We start from the raw sequence: 17,799 nt of genomic DNA, 5'->3' as shown, positions 1-17,799 counted from the left end.
ATATTAAAAAATATTTTAAAAAAAAAATATATATATATGATATTTTTTATTTTATTATTAAAAACATAAAATAAATAAATAAATATATATATATATATATATATATATATATATATATATATAATGACACAATGACGCATTCATTCGTCGTATTCAGGCTGGCAGCGAGGTGACGACTTCCTGTTTAGCCGCTAATTGCTAATCACTTAATTACTCATGCTGCGTTTACTTCTGCAGAAGGTCAGCCACAGCAGCCTTGGGGCTATTTTAGTTTGCAAAAGGAGGGGGCTGGGGCCCGTCCGAAAACGACACACATGGATGACGGCTATGCCCTTTACTCGTAAACAAAGCACGATAGCATAATACGTCAAACGTCAGAATCGCAAACAAGTTGCATGCTCAGGAATGTTAGCGCATACGTAAATGAATACGGCATGCAAGCTCCGACAGAATGATATGTTTGAGTCTTAACTATGTTCTTTCACACACACCCTAACGCAGCGCAAATTGTCTTCTCTGAGAATTTTCCACAGTACAGTGAGCTGCCAGAATGTAACGTTTGCGCGACAAAAAAATCAGAACGAGCGCTTACGGGAAACAAAATATATTTAGTCCTCGTATAATAGACCTAATTAAGAGTAGAATAGAATTACGTGGTTTTCTCTCCATTCAAATTGGCTTTGTTTTTATTCCAGTGTGCCAGTCTTTGTTTCTATGAAGACTTTGAACCATCCCAAAAAAAAAATGCTCTGGGCTGGCTTTAGAATTTACACGAGGAAAAATATTGAATAGTTAGCGAGGTGATTCTTCAGCAAGTCTGTTTCCGCTTCTGTCGTGTACACCATGCACCTCACCTTCGCTGAATTTCAAGAGAATGAGAAAAGTCGCTTCAATCAAGTCTGCACTGTTCACTCCCACAGTGGCGCAAATGCCCATTTCTAACTGTGCCTGTCGATGAAAATACCAAAAGGATGAAAACTTCACACATGCACACAGTTAGACTGGATTTGGACCAGACTTGCGGCAGGCACGAAAATGGGGCCATAAATATTTTAGTAACTCAAATAAAAGAATTTAAAAAAAAATATATATATATATATATTTAGGTGTTTTTCATTGCAAAATTTGGAGAAATAAAAAAAAGAACACAATTTGATTATATTTATAACACAATCAACCCTATAAAGTGAAAAGTGAACTTGCAAAGAGTCTACTGCGCTAAAAAACATTTTTTTTAAAAAGCACCCGCTAATTACTGCTTGTGGCTGCAATGACACATGAGAGTAACGCTCTTTCTGGTCGGTGTTGAAGCACAAGTTTTATTTTTGTACATGCTCTTAGCTACACTTCAACCTCAATGCTTTTTTTTTTTTTTTTTTTGCAGCACATTCTGTCTCTTCCTCTCTCTCATTCCACATCCCGTCTTCCTTGGCTGTACTGCTGACTGGCCTCTCCTGGGAGCGTGCCTGCTTTGATTTGGAGCTCAGGTCCGAGCTCAGAAACCAAAGCTAAAACAAACACACGTACTTGGCCACCCCCTCTGCACGCCGCACACACACAGCCAGGCGCACACACCTGGAAACATCCCTCGCTCTGACTACCCCTGCCCGCCTGCAGTTCGGAATGAAAATTCGATGGTGCGTTTTTGTGAACGAAGCAAGGCAAATGTCAACTTCCCCTGCCTTAATTGGGTGTATACATATAATTAAATAAATTAAACTATGCTCAAAATGTATTTGAATGACGTGAAAAAAAAAAATTCTCATGATCCAAAGCATACCACATCATGTGTCAAACACGGTGTTTATTGATGATGTGACTGCAGACTGAAATAACAAAGAATAAATTAAAGCTGCAGAGGTAAATTTCTCGGCCCACACGTAACCTAAAAAAATAAACTTTCACTATTTGCATTTTTACTGTCTGATGTGATAAATGACCTGAAACAAAGCAACTCAAGATTTTGAAGAAAATATTCTTCAATGGCCAAGTTGATAAATTCAGCTGCCTGTCATGCAACAAGGATAATTGCTAAACGTCATATTTTTTGCAAAATCCCCATATTTTTCTGAAAACCTCAAACCAAAAAGTCTGCACTTCAATCCCATCGTGACAGTTTTGAGTTCAAATCCATCGCGCTGCTGCGCAAAGGCACGTCTGCGCCGAAGTGTACGTGAGCGATCATTATCACGTTGCTCCAAAAACAAATCAAAGACTTCTGCACAGCTCGCTATGCGCACATTCACTTGTTCTGGTTCTGATTTAGCCCCCTATACGTTTTACCCCCACTTTCCCCGCGCACATGTGTGCAGCGAGGGTCCGCATAAAGGCTTCTTTATTCAGCCCTGACAGCGAGAGGAAATCAGCTTTGGAAGCAAAAACAGAGCGAGCGAGAGCGCGATGGAGACCACAGGGCCGCACATCTGGAGTTATTACAAGGCCTCCTCCTCCTCCTCCTCCTCCTCCTCCTCCTCCTCCTCCTGCTCCTGTTCCTGCTCGCCAACAAAACGCAGACATTCCTGCCCGGGCCGTCCGCTCTCATCCACCTCCTCCTCCCTCCATCCCAAATCATCATTGATCACGCACAGATAGAGCAGACGGGCTGGAGCGACGCGATGAGACGATGGAGAAACTTTTACAAGAGAATGAATGGCCCTCACTTCCTGTTCACCTTTGAACTTCCACTTTCTCCCTGGAAGCCGGCGAGAGAGCCGAGAGGGAGGTGGTGATGGCCGAAAAGGGGAGGCGTAAGGGGGGGTGGTTAAGACAAATCGGAGGGAGGGTGCAGAGGAAGTAGAAAGGGACAGAGAATGAGGGGGGGGGAGCTCCTCCTCTCTCTCTCTCCCTATCTCCTCTCTCTCTCTCCCGCTCGCCCATTTTCCTCCTTCTGTCTCCTGGAGGGGAAACTTTTTGGTGGTCAGTCCTCTGCCACGTCAAGCCTCCACCAAGGTGGACGCAGTGGAGTGTCTTTTCTCTTTTTTTTTTTTAAGTTACGTATTGCAGGTTTTAACCGTTTACTCTTCAAGTCCGAACGGAATTAGAATTAGATGAGGAGCAAGAACTCAAAATAAAACTGGACAAGAAGATGCAAAGAAGAGATGCTCCAACTTCAGGTAATCGTTTTGACGACGAAGACGAGGGTAATTTCGGTATCGGAAACCCGACTAGCGGTTGAAATCTCGGTGGCAAAACTTTTTGGGTGAATGTGACAGAAATAGATGAGCTTTCAACGTGTTTCCTCTCCACAGATGTCTGGAATGCGCCTCACAGCGGGATGCTGGGGAGGGAACGTCTCGGAATCTGCCAATCAGCGGCTATCACCTCCGTCTCACCTCGACCGCCCCTCAATCCAAAGTACCCCTCATGGACTCGGTCGGGTGAGCAAAAGCATGCGCTTTACGTTTTTTTTTTTTTTTTTTCATCCAGGAAAATCAAACCCAACATCCTTCAAGCCCGGCCCGCCCGCCCAGTGTTCAGACTACCTGTTCAGGAAGTAGTGGTTGTACAGTAGTCTGCACATTGGTTAGGCTGGCCCGGGGAAGCACGGGACCACAATCACCACTTCGCAAGCGACGCGCAAGATTCTATTTGAGAGATTCGGAATGGACGGAAAAATGTTGAGAGAAACTTGACCCAGTGATGGTTCTGTTGATGTCACGTGTACTGATGTTTGGGATGGCACCAATTTTTATTTGTATTTTTTAAAAAAAGGACAAATAAAGGATTTTCTCATTTGTAATGTTATTTATTTATTTATTTTTTATTTATTTGAAGCAGCTCGTGCGAGTGTAACAATCTGCAGCGCATGAAATGTTTCAGGAAAAAACTGTTTCTTGCTTAAGTTTTTTTTTTTTTTTGTAATTGTTCTGACTCATAAAATACTTGGAACCTCAAGATCTTTTAAGCATCTTGTGACTTTTGAGTTGTACTCCAAAATATGAAAAACACAATTTGTTACACAACTGTGACTTTTAAAATGTTTGAAAATCGTGTTAGCCAAAATAATTTTCACATAAGCTTCTGAAGGAAATTTTTAAACTGTGAATTGTTCTGGATCTTTTGTTGCATACATAAATAATTCAAGATGATAAATGAGTGTTTATTTTTGTTCTTTTTAAAATATGTAAAAAAATATATATTTATACATATATATATTTTTTTACCTTTAAAATAGATCAAATACCATGTGACTTTTTTTGTGACTTAGAAAATAAACCAAAAAAAAATTATGTTGATAAACAGGGCTAAAAAAAAAAAACACCACTGAAATATTTACAAAACCTTGATTGTAAAATTCTTGAAAATGTGAAGAAATACCTACATAACTTTTTTAATTAATTTGCATTTCTTAAATTTATTTTGTAGCTTTTAAAATCCTTACTGAATTCTCCAGGTTTTACAAACATTTAATATGTTGATTTTTTTTTTCTCGTCATAATTATTACGATCACAAACACATTATTTATATATATATATATATATATATATGTTATTATTGGATGGTTTTGTTTATTTTACTGATTGGATGAAATTGATCAGAAAGTTTCGTGGAAGGGTTTCAAGGTCCTTGTCAGTAAAAATGGTTCCAAACGGGTTAAAAAAAAACAAAAGCATGAAGTATATTTAAATTTAGGTGAGGATGAGAGCCAGGAAAGGCTCACCATGCAGTATATGAATAAAAAAAACCCAAAGCGACCAACCCATGCAATTACGTCTCCACCTCAAATGACCACGTTAGATGCAGAGAGCACACAAAAATGTGGAGCGAACACGCTATCATTCTCCTGTTGACTTTATTTTTATTTTCGCCAATCTTTGAATCGAACTAACCCCCGGAAAAATTAGAAATTATTCGTGGTCGTTTTGCAGGTGACGTGATGGATAGCTCGACGACCACCCCCCCCCTCCCCCCTTTGCCTCGTTTGTCACCGTATTTACCTCGAAGGGCGTTGGGGGTACGGTTGGCCTTTGAGTTCCCTCTTAAAGACACAAAAGCAATGCAAACATGGCGTCTTGCCTCGGAGCGGCATCAAAAACCACAAACCAGCAGGCCTGTTTCCATTTAAAGCCCTGGCGCGCACACGCACACACACACACTTTAGAGAAGGCATGTGAGTGTGATGTAAGCCCAACCTCTCTCCCTTAAGATGTTTACTGCTGGGATCACTTGGTAAGTCTGGCTTTTTGGCGGCTTTACAGCTGCATCAGGAAAGCCCAGTCACACACACACACACGCACGCGCACGCACACACAAAAAGTCCAATAGGGGAAAAAAAAAAAGATTATAAGCATGTCCTCGCAAAAAGAAATGTTCGCACAATGAAAAGTGGGTTGTCAAGGGACGTGCCACACCAAGATTGAAAAATAAAATGTTGGAGGATTTCCTAAAGAAAAAAAAATTACACACGAACTAGTCCGAAGCTGCACAAAAAAATGTGAGTTTTTTATTTTCTGGGGAGGTGGGGAGGGGATGTCAAGGGAATAATTAAATTAGCATCTCTGTTTAATAATGAAAATTTAAAAAATATTTACTAAAGCTCAAAAGGATGTGGTTACAAGAAATGGTTTGGATTTAAATTTAACGTTATCTTCGGTGAAAGAAACAGTAAATAAGGACTAAGGACGTGTGAGAGCAAACTCGATTTTAAAAAGTTTAAAATTAAAAATGACTATTGTGCAGAATAAAAGAAATGCTCCTCTCTCAGCCATTGTTCGTCGCGTAGAAAATTTGGTTAAATGATCTGAGAAACGGTGAGTAGGTGTTGCTGTTTTGGTTAGCAACAAAATTCAGGTGGGCTCATTCAAGTCGAGGCCACGTCAGTATTTGAGGAAATATAGTCGTTAACTTTTGAGGTCCGCGCAAATTCCCATCCTGCAATTCTTTGCTTCTGACGTCTTCTGTACTCTAAAAAAAATAAAAAATAAAAATATCAGCTAATAAATGATTGTGTACGCTGAGGGAAAAAAAAATCCACCCACATCAGGATAATAGACATTTCCAGTCATTTACATTTGTGCGTGTTAGTGTGAACGAATGTATTAATGCGAACAAATGAATTCCACTCGTGCTGGAAGTCAATCAAATGAAAGTCATGTGGCGCTTTTATGCTCATTTCGCTTTTGTTTCCAGTTTTTTTTTTTTTTTTTTTTTCCTGCATCTCCCTCGACATCGACGTCTGATTCAAAGAATCGGCATGTCCTGTGGTAATATGGACCAGGAGGCTTTGACTCACACACACACACACAGTAACAACAACATCCAAGCCAGCAAGCAGTGCCAGGATGTTTTGGTTAGTGCGAGCTGCCATGCCAGACGACAGCAAGGGTTTTCCCCATGACAAGAGGCCAACCAATAAAAGCTTTCTTTTTTTTTTTTTCAAAGAACTATAAGTGTTTCATTTTGTGTGTGTGTCTTGCACAAAAAAGATGTCTACGCCACAAGTGATGACGCATTTACGTGAATCGAAATAAGAGTCGTGAGCAGTACGGGAGGGCCTTGTGAAAGTTTGGCAGGTGCGCCAGACAGGACTCGTCGTCAGAACAGACTTGTGAATCTAATTTCTTTATGATGGGGAAAAAAAATTTCAAAACACTCACATGGCAAATCATCACCCCTCATTGAAATAAATGGAAATGTCATTATTTAGTTGCAGCCCTATTTTGTGTTCCTTTTGTTGTATGCGGCTTGGCCACAAGGGGTCAGTATAAAGCAGACATACAGTCAAAAATGAAGAAGAGTTTTATGACTACAGCCAGTGACTCGGGAAGATGGAGAAGTAGTAGTGATTTTTCGCAAAGAATGCAAGCCTATATTTACATTTCTTGTTAGCATTGTCTAAAAAAGGAAAATGCAATCCTCCCCCAAAATTTTGGGACTTCCTTCTTACAGGTACAATACCGATTGAATACATTTAAAATGAACATTTTCGCTAGAATCGTTCATTTTAACAACCTAAGATATATTTTCCATTAATTTTCCATTTCTATAAAGCATTTTTGTTTTAATGTTAATAGATGTACATTGTGTCCTCATCGACCTTTTCGCCCCCCCCCCCCCCCTCCTTTTACCTTTCACATGGTCCTAGTTACGTGTACGGTACCCAGCTAACAAAAGACAGAAACTCCCACCCTCACGTCCTGGCCAACTAGCCCACTTGCACCGAGCACTCTCTTTGAAATGAAGTATGTTTATTAGAAGCAGATTATGTGTGTGTGTGTGTGTGTGTGTAATTTGGAGCAGGGCAGGGCAAGGGGAACTGGGGTTGAGGGGTGTGTGTGTGGGGGGGGGGTCTGGTATGCACATGTGGGTGCCAGCTTTTGGTGTCTGACATGTTGGGGGGTCCTGACTCTTTTGGAAACGGTCGTCTCTCTCCCTCGCTTTTTTATTCTCTCTCTCTCTCTCTGTCAGAGACACACACACACACACACACACACGTATACACACACGCATGGACACAGGCGCACACACATATAACCATATGAGCGGTTGCGGCTGCATCCTGGAGACAACGAGACTGCGTGGCTTTCTCCAAAAAGTTCCACAAAGCATCATGGGACATTTTTTTGACCAGTCCGCTCAGTAACAAAATGTGTTGGCTCAAATTTACTCAAAAACCGCTGAAACTGGACTAAAAAAAGCCACAGAGGAGTTGGAATCAACTTTTGGAGCACAAAGTGGAAAAAAAAAAGTCAAAAGGTTGTTGGAAGAAATTAATGTAACAGAAATGTTACTCCTGGCTCAGGTTGGGGTGAAAACTGCTGCATATTTATTTAATTTCCCTCACGGGATGAATAAAGTATCTGCCTATCTTCAGGTGAATGATGATTGAGACCATAATTAGGAAAATATTAATTTAAAAACTATTGTATTATTTTGTAACAATTACAAAAGCGTCTTCACACTTCTCAAAAGTATTGTGAAAATTATCAAGAAAATGTACAAGTTTTCAATACACAAGGTGTCCCATAGAGGGCAATAATGAGTAGTGCTAACGGAGTGTGTGGTCACAGCTTTGAATAAAATAAAATAAAATAAAATAAAATAAAATAAAATAAAATAAAATAAAATAAAATAAAATAAAATAAAATAAAATTTAAAATATAATAAAATATAATTAAATTAAATTAAATTGAATTAAATTAAATTAAATTAAATTAAATTAAATTAAATAAGGATTGAAGACTGACTGATATTAGATGTTAATGTTTGTTCTTTTTTTTTTTTTTAAATGTTCTTTTTAAAAAATATATATGTATTCCTTCTAAGCGTGTGAGAGAGTGAAACATGTCACCTCGTCATCCTTGTACCAGGACAGCGACTCTGCGGTGAGGACAAACCAGTACTCCTTGGCTCCGCCCTTCATGATGCCAATGTTGTTGATGGTCAGCCATCCCTTTCGGATCACCTGGGCAACGGACAGACGGGACATGCAACAAGATTATAGGTGACACGTAAACTGTGACATCACAGCAACACCTACCAACCGCCATGTAGAAAAAGTCTGCCTTTATCAAGATAATCATCCCAAAACTGAGAAACATTATCTTTGTAAATGCAGCCCTTTTAATGGATCTGTTGTGTCCCTAATAAATTGACCCACAAGGGTATCTATGCAGTACACTCACTACATCTGTGGCACAACAAAAGGATCTGCCTCTATTGAAAACACACACACACAGTACGTGATGTGCGACTTCATTTACCTTGAACCGATCGTTAACTCCTCTCTCCGGCTGGGTGAGAATGTGGAGAGAACATTACAACTCAAAGCCAACGAGGGCTCTTTATGAAAGAGGGCAAGTACATATATTTGTGAATATATACAGAGTGCATTGCTGGTCATAAGCCTGCATGTCATGGCGGGCCGCGGGGACCGCAAGCAATAGCGGGGGGTTTGGGGGGGGGGAGTACTTGTCCAACTGCCCTTTTCAGACCATGCAATCAGGCAGGTTTCATTCTTTATGTGCAGAAATGATGAACATATACGCCCCCAAAAAAATCGATATCAACCATTTGATCCGTGTAAATATAGAGTATACTTCAAACCCCGAATGTTTGCAAAGTCATACAAATCGAAGGTCCTGAAGTGTTCTGGAACAGTCTCAAAGCTTCCGTTGTGACTTTGAAAAATGCACATTTCTGATTGCCAAACACTTTGAAATGTTTACTTTCACAAGGCCACTTTTAATGAGGCCAAAAGACAAACGATTTCCCGTGTAGTAAACACTCATAATGGGGACGGAGGGGGGTTGGGGGGGGGTTCACTTTTAGAAAGTCCAGCTAAGATGGAGAACAGAAGCAGTCGGGGGTCTTGAAGGGCCAACTACATCCACGTGTAAACAGGAAGCGCAGATCACCACTTTGTTTACTGCGCTCCTAACCTTTGCACCTCCCGCACCCCAACCTGGTTGGTTGCTATGACGACTGTCAAACACCGACAGGACATGAGAGCCACCGTTTAGGTTGAGGGTGGGGAGAGTGCTGGGTGGTGGTCCTTACAAAAGGGAGGCGGAGAGGGACGGCTTTTCATCATGTATAAGCAGGTTTTAGCTAAATGATCATCGTGCGAGAAAAACGTAGGTGCGAGTTTGTAAAATAATATGCAAAGGGAAAAGGAAGCAGCCGAGGGGTTTTTCCAACAGTCACCAGCACACCAACTGGTATAGGAAGCGTTTTTAAGAAATAAATTTGATCGAAATCCATTCAGACGTGCACAGAGTCACTACTCACCATGATTTCCTCCTGAAGCGGCACACGAGCCACAGAAAGAAGAGGAGAGGCAACACACAAGGAGGAAATCACATAAAAGGAAATAAAGCAGAATTGAGGCGCTCGGAAGAGCAGAAGAAACGAAAAAACGGAGCAAAAGATTGCACTGATGTCAAAGTGGAACTTCTAAAGGAATTCAATCAAGATTAAACGAGTTTATAAATTGCCGAAGCAAGAGTCATTAAAAAAACAAAAAAAAAACAACAAAAAAAAAACAACACGGTGGACATTATCACCTGATTGCCAGCCGCCTTCTTCTTGTTCATCTGGTTGATCCTCTGCTGGGCACTGCGTCGAACACACGAAAATTAGGAACGCGACTGCAAAGGGAGGCCGTCTTACATGAAACGACTCGGATAACTCACTTGGCGAAGCCGATGAAATCTTCATGGTTGGTGTTCATGTAGGACAGCTCAATGTCAATCAGCAGGAGCACCTGACGAGTGCGGTCAACATTTTGCATCATTAAGTCGTGCAGAATAGCTTTGCAATGCTATGTTGACAGAATTTTAAATGAATTAAATTTACGATACAATTGGCCAATTATTGTACTGTTGCAATTTTTGAGGATGAATTTGGTGAATACATTTTATTTATTTATTTATTTATTTTTTAACAGCAATGCCGCCACCATTTCAATAGTCAGTCAATTGACGCTTTCAGGTTTGACTTGGAAAAAAAAAAATGGTGGACTGATGAATGGCGAGCCGGCAAAATGGAATTAAATGTTTTGTTACCTGGCCTTTGGTGCGGCTCTCTCGGTCTCGGATGTGCTGAGTGACAATTCTCTCCATCTCTTCTCTCAGCATCGGGTACTGGGCCAGCTACAAGCACACAGAACAGTGGGTCGGACGCATGTGCCAGTGGTGCTTACGCACACACACACACACACACACACACGCAATATTACTTCTCTCACTGAACTACAACACGGTTGACAAAAACAATGGCCAAAAAAAAAGTGTTCTGGGTTGAGAGAAAGGTTTATCACAGACTCAGCGAGAGTCGGGTCTACTTTTTGGATGAGTACAAAAATAAATAAATTTAAAAAAAATCAGCAAATTAGAGGCCAACTGAGGAATATTGCAAAGTCTGTGATACTGCCGCACAAATGAAGGATCAACAATGTTCCTGGCAGAGGAGCATCTCTTTCCCAGCACACTGAGAGGCTTTTTCCATGAGCTCATTGCAAAGCCACAACGACACACACACACACACACGCACACACACACTGGCAGGCCTCCACCGGGACACCAAACACTAAAGGAAAAGGGAAAAATGATAATTTTCTTTTTTTGTTTTTTTTTTTATTTATTTATTTTTTTTTTTAAATCGCATGTCACAATGCATCTTTCCTGGTTTGGTGCTCATTAAACCAACACGAAAAATGTTTTGGAATTTAATGAAAAGAATTCAGGCACTCTAACATGACATTTTTTTTGTTATCTGGAAAAATCAGCTCATTTCAAGTACAAATTAAAAAAAGGTTTGCAACCAGTAAATGAGATATAATCTTTAACTTTTTCAATTTCTCAGGGAATACTAAATACATCCCAGCTCAAATGTGCGTCAATCTTGTAAAATCTAATTACCTCAAAAAAACACATAAGTTGGTCTTTAATTAACGAAATTAAAAAAAAAAAAATCATCTTTATTCTAAACCCAACCTCAACTCACCAAACACACTTAGAGTGCCTTTTTAGCCGGAAAGTCAACTTGGTGAGCAGTAAGACTTTTAAGATCAATTTTCGATGCTAGCAAATCTGTAAGACGCATTGCAACATGAAGAGGCGCAAATTGTTTTCTGTCACTAAGAGTGCAGAAAATTTCAGACACGAGCAAGGCAACATGCAGACATGCAAAATGCGCAATGCAAAAGGAGCAAAAAGGCGGGGACTGAGGGCGTGGGTCAGGGGGGGGGGTCTTATGTTGGGGCGGGTATGTGAGGACGACTTCAAACTGACCCCTTTGTGGATTTTCCCAAGTACTGTATATCAAAATACAGTCTATCTTTAGGCACAGTAAAATCTCTGCAAGTGAAAATCAAGATAACAGCGGGACAGAGAGGAGAAATCCAAAGGAGGTCACCCTCTCGTTTGGGCAAGACGACAGGATGGGTGACAAATAAAAGCAGGTAGGAAAAAAAACAAAAAAACATCAAGACGGTGGAAGGGTGTCAGTTAGTCAATGAGTCGCGCCACGTAACCTTAAAAAAAAAAAAAAAAAAATACAAACACCAAGACAAGGTGGGTCAAATGAAGAGATTTAGCATGGTAAGGTCAGATATGAAATAAAATGACCTAACATGCTGATTACATTGAAATAAAGGGACTAAATTATCGAAAGAAGGCCAACAATTGCGCCTAAATCAAACAGAAAATAATTTTTTAAAAAAGTAGGTATGTATTAAATGGCCACACGGGTAAAGTCTTGAGTAAGGAAAGACCGATTGAGGCTGGCATAGAATCAATTAATTAATAACGCATGTAACTCATATGTTAAAAAGACTCTTGAATTTCAGTTCACAAAAAAGAAGGTTGTTGATTTTCATACTACAAATATGGAGTGTACATAACCAATGCTCACATTTGCCATTTTATCTCCTAAACATGCAAATGATACATGAAATAATCCACTCATTTTGATTTTCAGTGGTGTTCGTCAAACATCAAAATATCAAAATCCATGTCAAGAAAGCACAATATAGTTGGGCCCGTTATGTCAGAAACAAGGTTATTATGCCAAATGAAAGCTAAAGAAATAACTAACTTTTGGATAAATAAATAAATAAAATACAACTAATACTAAAATTACAATTGAAACTAAAACTAAAACTAAATCTAAAACTAAAAATAAAAATAAAAATAAAAATAAAAAACAACTTCATTAATGAAATATGAAATAAAAACGCTGAAACTACATTTCATGTAGTTTCTAAAACGAACAGTATTTCTAAGCGAAAATGTCCTTTGTGGTCATCTTGTTGATTCATTCCATATCTGAGCTTTTGAGTTTAATTTAAATACGTTTCTTTCGATATTGCTGTGTGGCCGTACAGAAAAAGGAAGGTTGAACATTCGTCATTACACTAGATAAAAAAAATAAAAAAAGTTAAAACCAAATTAAAAATTAAATCATTATTTATTTTATTCACCATTCTCATTCTAATTATTTTTACGTCAGTCTTATTTTATTTATTTATTTATTTTTTTTTTCTAAATTGGAAAACAAAACATCATAAAATCTATCATTACAGGGAATAAGCCCAGCCATCGGTCTGCCCCCACCTGCACACTTTACAAAGAGATAACAAAAACTTTTTTTTTTTTTTTACCTTTTGACTACACTTTTGTATGGTGAAGGTGAGCTCACTCACAACCATGTCTATACACTTCAGTGTGGGCTCCTTCAGTTTTTGGATCTGCTTTTTCACTATTGCCTCAAAAGCCAGGTCAGGGGTGAACAGACCCGTCCTGTAGGGATAGGCAGGCGGCACGGGAGACAACATTGAAACGAAAAAACAAGAGCCGGGAAAGTAAATGGAGAAGCAAACGAAGGAGGAGGTAAGGGAATAGAAAAGGGAGGGAAGGTATTCCGATGAAAAAGACGAGGAGAGATGAGCGGGAAGATAAAACAGCACAGAAGGAACAAAATGAAAGTGAGACATTTGTTTTTTTTTAATTTTCTCCTTCGGGACGAGATGGGAGAAAGAGTGAGACTGCAGCCGTGCAAGCTGCCTCTCCAGATACGCATACTCGGACGGCTCTCTTATGCGGCAGGTGCACGGCTGCGGTCTCTCACGTACACAGACTCGTGCAAGTCTGGACGCTGAGGTCATCCAATATGGCTGCCAAGAGAAGTAGTGGAATTCCACACTATGATGTGTAAAAATATGCTAACTATAACTGCAGTGTAGTATATATTTGATTACGCATATCGGGGGAACTTTACGTGGACTGTGCAGTCAGTTTTTGTGACAGGCGTAAATGTTCGACACGTAATTTCATAAATGTGTGCAGACCAACGCACTGTGAAAGGGAGGTCTGCGCTGCTGTGGGAGTGGTCACACCGAGTTCGGTTACGACCAATCAAAGCCTTTCATAGCCTCTAAATACAGTGCGCTAGCCGTGTGCTAGTGCCTCGGCAATTAGGAAAATTTTAAAAAATGACTTTAAGGCTCCACTGTACACAAAAAGTTAAAAAAAAAAAAATACAGAGGAAATTAGCCTCCCTGGCAGCCATACATTCAACAACTCAGCCTCCACACATTTTTTTTATTTTTTTTTTTTAAATCCCCATCAGCACAACTCTCCCCCACGGGACAGCCTCTCCAGCAAAACGCAACCGCAGAACACAAGGCAGGTGCACCGCCAGCCCACCCCAGGCCCCTCGCTGTCCAAAAACAACCCAAGGAGGCTGGAGCGAGCGGCAAGTTCACAGGAGAACAGGGAGCGCGAGTGACAGCGGCGGGTCTTGGCGGACGAGGGATTTGAGAACACACAAAAGAAAAAAAAGTTGCTAGACAGCATTTACTACATTTTGTTTACCTTTTTGGTACACTGTCTAACCGTATTGACTAGCTCAGACATGACCATATCCACACATTTGGTGCAAGGCTCTTTAATCTTCCCAATCTGCCTTTTCACAATGGTCTCAAAGGCCATGTCCGGGGTGAAGAGACCAGTTCTGCTCGTCAGAACCGGCCACGCAGACAAGAAAGAAAAAAAATTGGATGAGAGAGAAAAGTGTTAATTGTGAAGGTTGCCCCCCCCCCCTTCCACCCCCCAACAAGTCAAGATAAACAAGCATAAAGGACAAGGGAGGACTCACTGCACTTTTCTCAAGGACTGAAGACAAAATGTGATTACGGTTAATAACGTTCAAGGATAACAGACTTCATACACAAACAAGACAAACGTTGACAAGACTCACAAATCACATGAACAAAGTCACCTCCTTGACACCAATTCGATTTGATATTGCAAAGCACTCATCGGGGAAGCACGATGGACCCAGTGGTGATTACGTTTGCCTCCTCGTCGAGAGGCTCGGGTTTCAATCGCAGCGCCACTGCCAACTAGTGGAGTGGATGTACAATTACACTTCATTGTAACACGGCGGGGGAAAAAAAGCATGTCCCCCCACACGCGCACCCCTCAGCATTACTCCGCGCCCCCCACTATTTGAGAAGCACTTATATAATCATTAAAGTGCTGTTTTAGAGTTCTTGCCCTTGGTTGTCGTTCAAAAACACTAGTGGGCGTGGCATATAGCCAATTCGTTTTTTCATTGGCCAATGGCGCAGTTGTTGTCGAGCATAACCAGGAAAAGGAATCCACGCTAGTCTGTTAATCAATGCCGATTTCCCCAAAAAATGCCAGCGCACTTAATTCATGATTCTGACTTTCGTGATTCGCTTTGTGATGCCAGATTGAAGTCACGGAGGTGACTGAGCTAATGGAGTCAACGCAAAGGACGAGGGAGGCGGCGGGTGTGCCGCTCATACGACGCGGAAGTGAGCGAGAGGATGAACGTGCCTGATGCCGTGGATGTTCTTGATGGCGTAGCTGATCTCCTTGCGGAGCTCCTTCTCGTCAAACTCCATCTGAGAGGGAGGACGCACTGCGTTTTTGGGGGGTGGGAGCAAAAAAAAAAAAAAACGGACAAACCTTGACCAGCTCGAAGGGGAAGCGCTCATGGAAGATGCGGTTGATCTTGGCACCGCCGGACAGCTCGGCCGTGTCAATCTGGTCTCCGGAGCCCTCGATGCACTTCTCAAAGTCCACCGAGAACTGCTGCACCATCCTGCATGTGTGCACATTGGAGTCTTGTCACACATTTGTCAAAAAAATAGCTAGTAGAAATCTGCACAAATTTCTGAATTAATTTTCTCTTTTTGACAACTGAAGCACAAAGACAAATAAGGCCACCCATGATCATGAGTGCTTTTTTCTTCTTCTTTGTTTAAGGGTTGAACCTTGGGGGAGCTCATGACTCACTGAAGCAAAGCCTTGGTCTTGCGGGACGGATCGTCGGGCCTGAAGTTCTTGTACTCCTCCACCTCCTTCTCGATGGAGAGGAGCTGGCTTTGCAGCTTGGCCCTCAGAGCCGGCAGAGTGTCCCGGATGTGGTTGGTGAGTTGCTGCACGGTTTTAAAAGTCAGGATTAGAAGTCAACCTGAAGTTGCGTCAGGTCTTGTGGTTGTTGACCAACCTGGTTCAGGATTTTCTGCAGGTACGCTGTGCCCATGCGATCGGCCAGGTGCCTGTAGGAAGGGTGAGAGAGAAAGAACTTCCTCTCGGCGCCGAGGGCGGCGGTGATATCTTTCTTTCCATCGATGTCCTTTTGGCTCCGGTTGACCACACCGATGTAGCCTTGACACAACAATAACTCCTTACAATCTTTGCAGAGGCTTCTAATGTGATGGCCAGACGTTGTTCTTATTTTTTTTCATCCAAAGTATTTTGAGGCTCTAAAAGATGTTCCATAAAGTTTAGTTGAGCGAAGTCGTATATTAACGATTTTGATTTATTTTCGCAGAGCAGCCATGTGAGCTCAGGTCAAGCGGCTCCTGTTTCGCTTCCGCTTTACTTTGGTCATGCATCTCCCCGTGAAAAGCGGCTTCATGCTTTGCTAATGCAGCCAGCAGACTTGTAAACACGCATAGACAGATACACAAGGGGGAAAAGGGAGGTGTGGGTCGACAGAAATAACACAGGCAATGGAAAATATGAAATGTGTGGGTTCAAACCAAAGTGCAAGCGGAAAAGAAAAGTACAGCTTCAGCATACTGCAAGACCGCGATTTTATTACCATGCCCCCCCCCCCCAGCCCCCTTTTCATTTGTTCCCTTTTTTCATCTACTAATTACTTTTTAGTGCTGCTGCATTGGTTGAAACGTTGGTGCCGAACTGCCTCGCCACCACAAGAGGGAATCAGTGGGCCACAGGTCCTGAAATTGTGTGTGTGCGTGTGCGTGTGTTTGTGTGTTTCATACCTCTTCTGAGTGGAAGCAGCTTATTCTCCAGGATGTCCTTGGCATCCGTCCCCTCGTCCATGAGGTCCAGTTTGGTAATAACGCCGATGGTCCTCATACCTACACACATACACGTACACGTACACACACACACACACACATACACAGAACATATATATATATGGGGACCAACTGTGACAATGAATTGGAAGTCATTTCTGAAAATGTGTTATACAGGTCATAATATTATATTCAGAAAGGGCATTAGAGTAGTGTAGCACGGTGCTAATATAAAATCGTAAAACAAGTATGTTAGGATTATCATTCTTAGGTGCGACTGTGAGTGTGATAAGTTATTGATTGATTATGTCAGTATGGGTCCTGCGATTAAATCTCCCCTTCCTCAAACCCAGATGGGATGGGCTCCAGTTAGCCACGATGCTAACAAGCGTTATAGAAAATGGATGGAGGGATTAAAAGCAGTTTTGCGCGCGTGACCGAGCAACCCACCCTGAGGGTCGACCTCTTTGGCAATCTTTAAAGCGTCCGAGTTGGCCAGATCCGAGTTGGCCGGCGAAACGGCCAGCATCAGGCAGTTGTCCTTGGTGACAAACTGCAGCAGCATATCCCGAATTTGAGTCTCAATGTCGGCTGGCTGGTCGCCCACGGGTACTTTGGTCATGCCAGGCAGGTCCACCAGCGTCAGGTTGAGAACTGCCAGAGGATAATATGAAAAAAAAAAATCTTCTTCAAGTGCGCATGAATTCATGGAGAGGGTCTCACCGTGAGGGGAATAAACTCGCAGGTTGATGGGAACGGGCGAGATGCCCTTGTTGGCTCCTGTCATTCGGTCTGTTTCAGCTTCAATCTCCTGACGAACCTCATCGAAGTCGGTGAACTTTTTTCCCTTGCAGTGGAGGAATTCGGCGTATTCTGAAACACACATGGAAGGAAGCGTGTCAAAAGATTTCAGTCATTCTAATTTCGGTACCTTATTACTTGCGACGGAGTCACATTTATATTGATTTTTTTTTTTTTTTTTTCCAGTTTTGCT

The 17,799-nt window shown here is 41.5% G+C and overlaps 1 protein-coding gene across 23 annotated transcripts in view; it reads right to left on the bottom strand.

Annotated features, from left to right (window-relative positions):
- Window positions 1-17,799, bottom strand: part of dnm1a (dynamin 1a) — a 34,088-nt gene that overhangs the window by 11,240 nt on the left and 5,049 nt on the right. For 15 of the 23 annotated variants that reach the window (XR_015839767.1, XR_015839770.1, XR_015839769.1 and 12 more), the window contains exons 3-16: window positions 17,529-17,678; window positions 17,256-17,459; window positions 16,767-16,865; window positions 15,983-16,143; window positions 15,769-15,911; window positions 15,439-15,574; window positions 15,307-15,374; window positions 14,317-14,455; window positions 10,507-10,593; window positions 10,135-10,205; window positions 10,006-10,057; window positions 9,731-9,742; window positions 8,704-8,733; window positions 8,292-8,405 (exon numbers count right to left, since the gene is read on the bottom strand). Coding sequence is in view for 17 of the 23 variants with exons in the window: in XM_088281541.1 (XP_088137667.1) it covers window positions 8,292-8,405; window positions 8,704-8,733; window positions 9,731-9,742; window positions 10,006-10,057; window positions 10,135-10,205; window positions 10,507-10,593; window positions 14,317-14,455; window positions 15,307-15,374; window positions 15,439-15,574; window positions 15,769-15,911; window positions 15,983-16,143; window positions 16,767-16,865; window positions 17,256-17,459; window positions 17,529-17,678 (1,466 nt within the window). In the remaining 6 variants the exon portion in view is untranslated. Of the gene's footprint in view, window positions 1-8,291; window positions 8,406-8,703; window positions 8,734-9,730; window positions 9,743-10,005; window positions 10,058-10,134; window positions 10,206-10,506; window positions 10,594-13,103; window positions 13,243-14,316; window positions 14,456-15,306; window positions 15,375-15,438; window positions 15,575-15,768; window positions 15,912-15,982; window positions 16,144-16,766; window positions 16,866-17,255; window positions 17,460-17,528; window positions 17,679-17,799 lie in introns of all 23 variants that reach the window. The other 8 variants (XM_088281553.1, XM_088281551.1, XM_088281552.1 and 5 more) reach the window with 5 other exon arrangements.

The sequence above is a fragment of the Idiotropiscis lumnitzeri genome, chromosome 18, assembly GCF_059441095.1.
Source record: "Idiotropiscis lumnitzeri isolate Australia: NSW breed Sydney's pygmy pipehorse chromosome 18, RoL_Ilum_1.0, whole genome shotgun sequence".
Lineage (NCBI taxonomy): Eukaryota > Metazoa > Chordata > Actinopteri > Syngnathiformes > Syngnathidae > Idiotropiscis > Idiotropiscis lumnitzeri.
The sequence above is the reverse complement of the archived record's forward strand: the minus strand, read 5'-3'. Positions and strand labels throughout refer to the sequence as shown.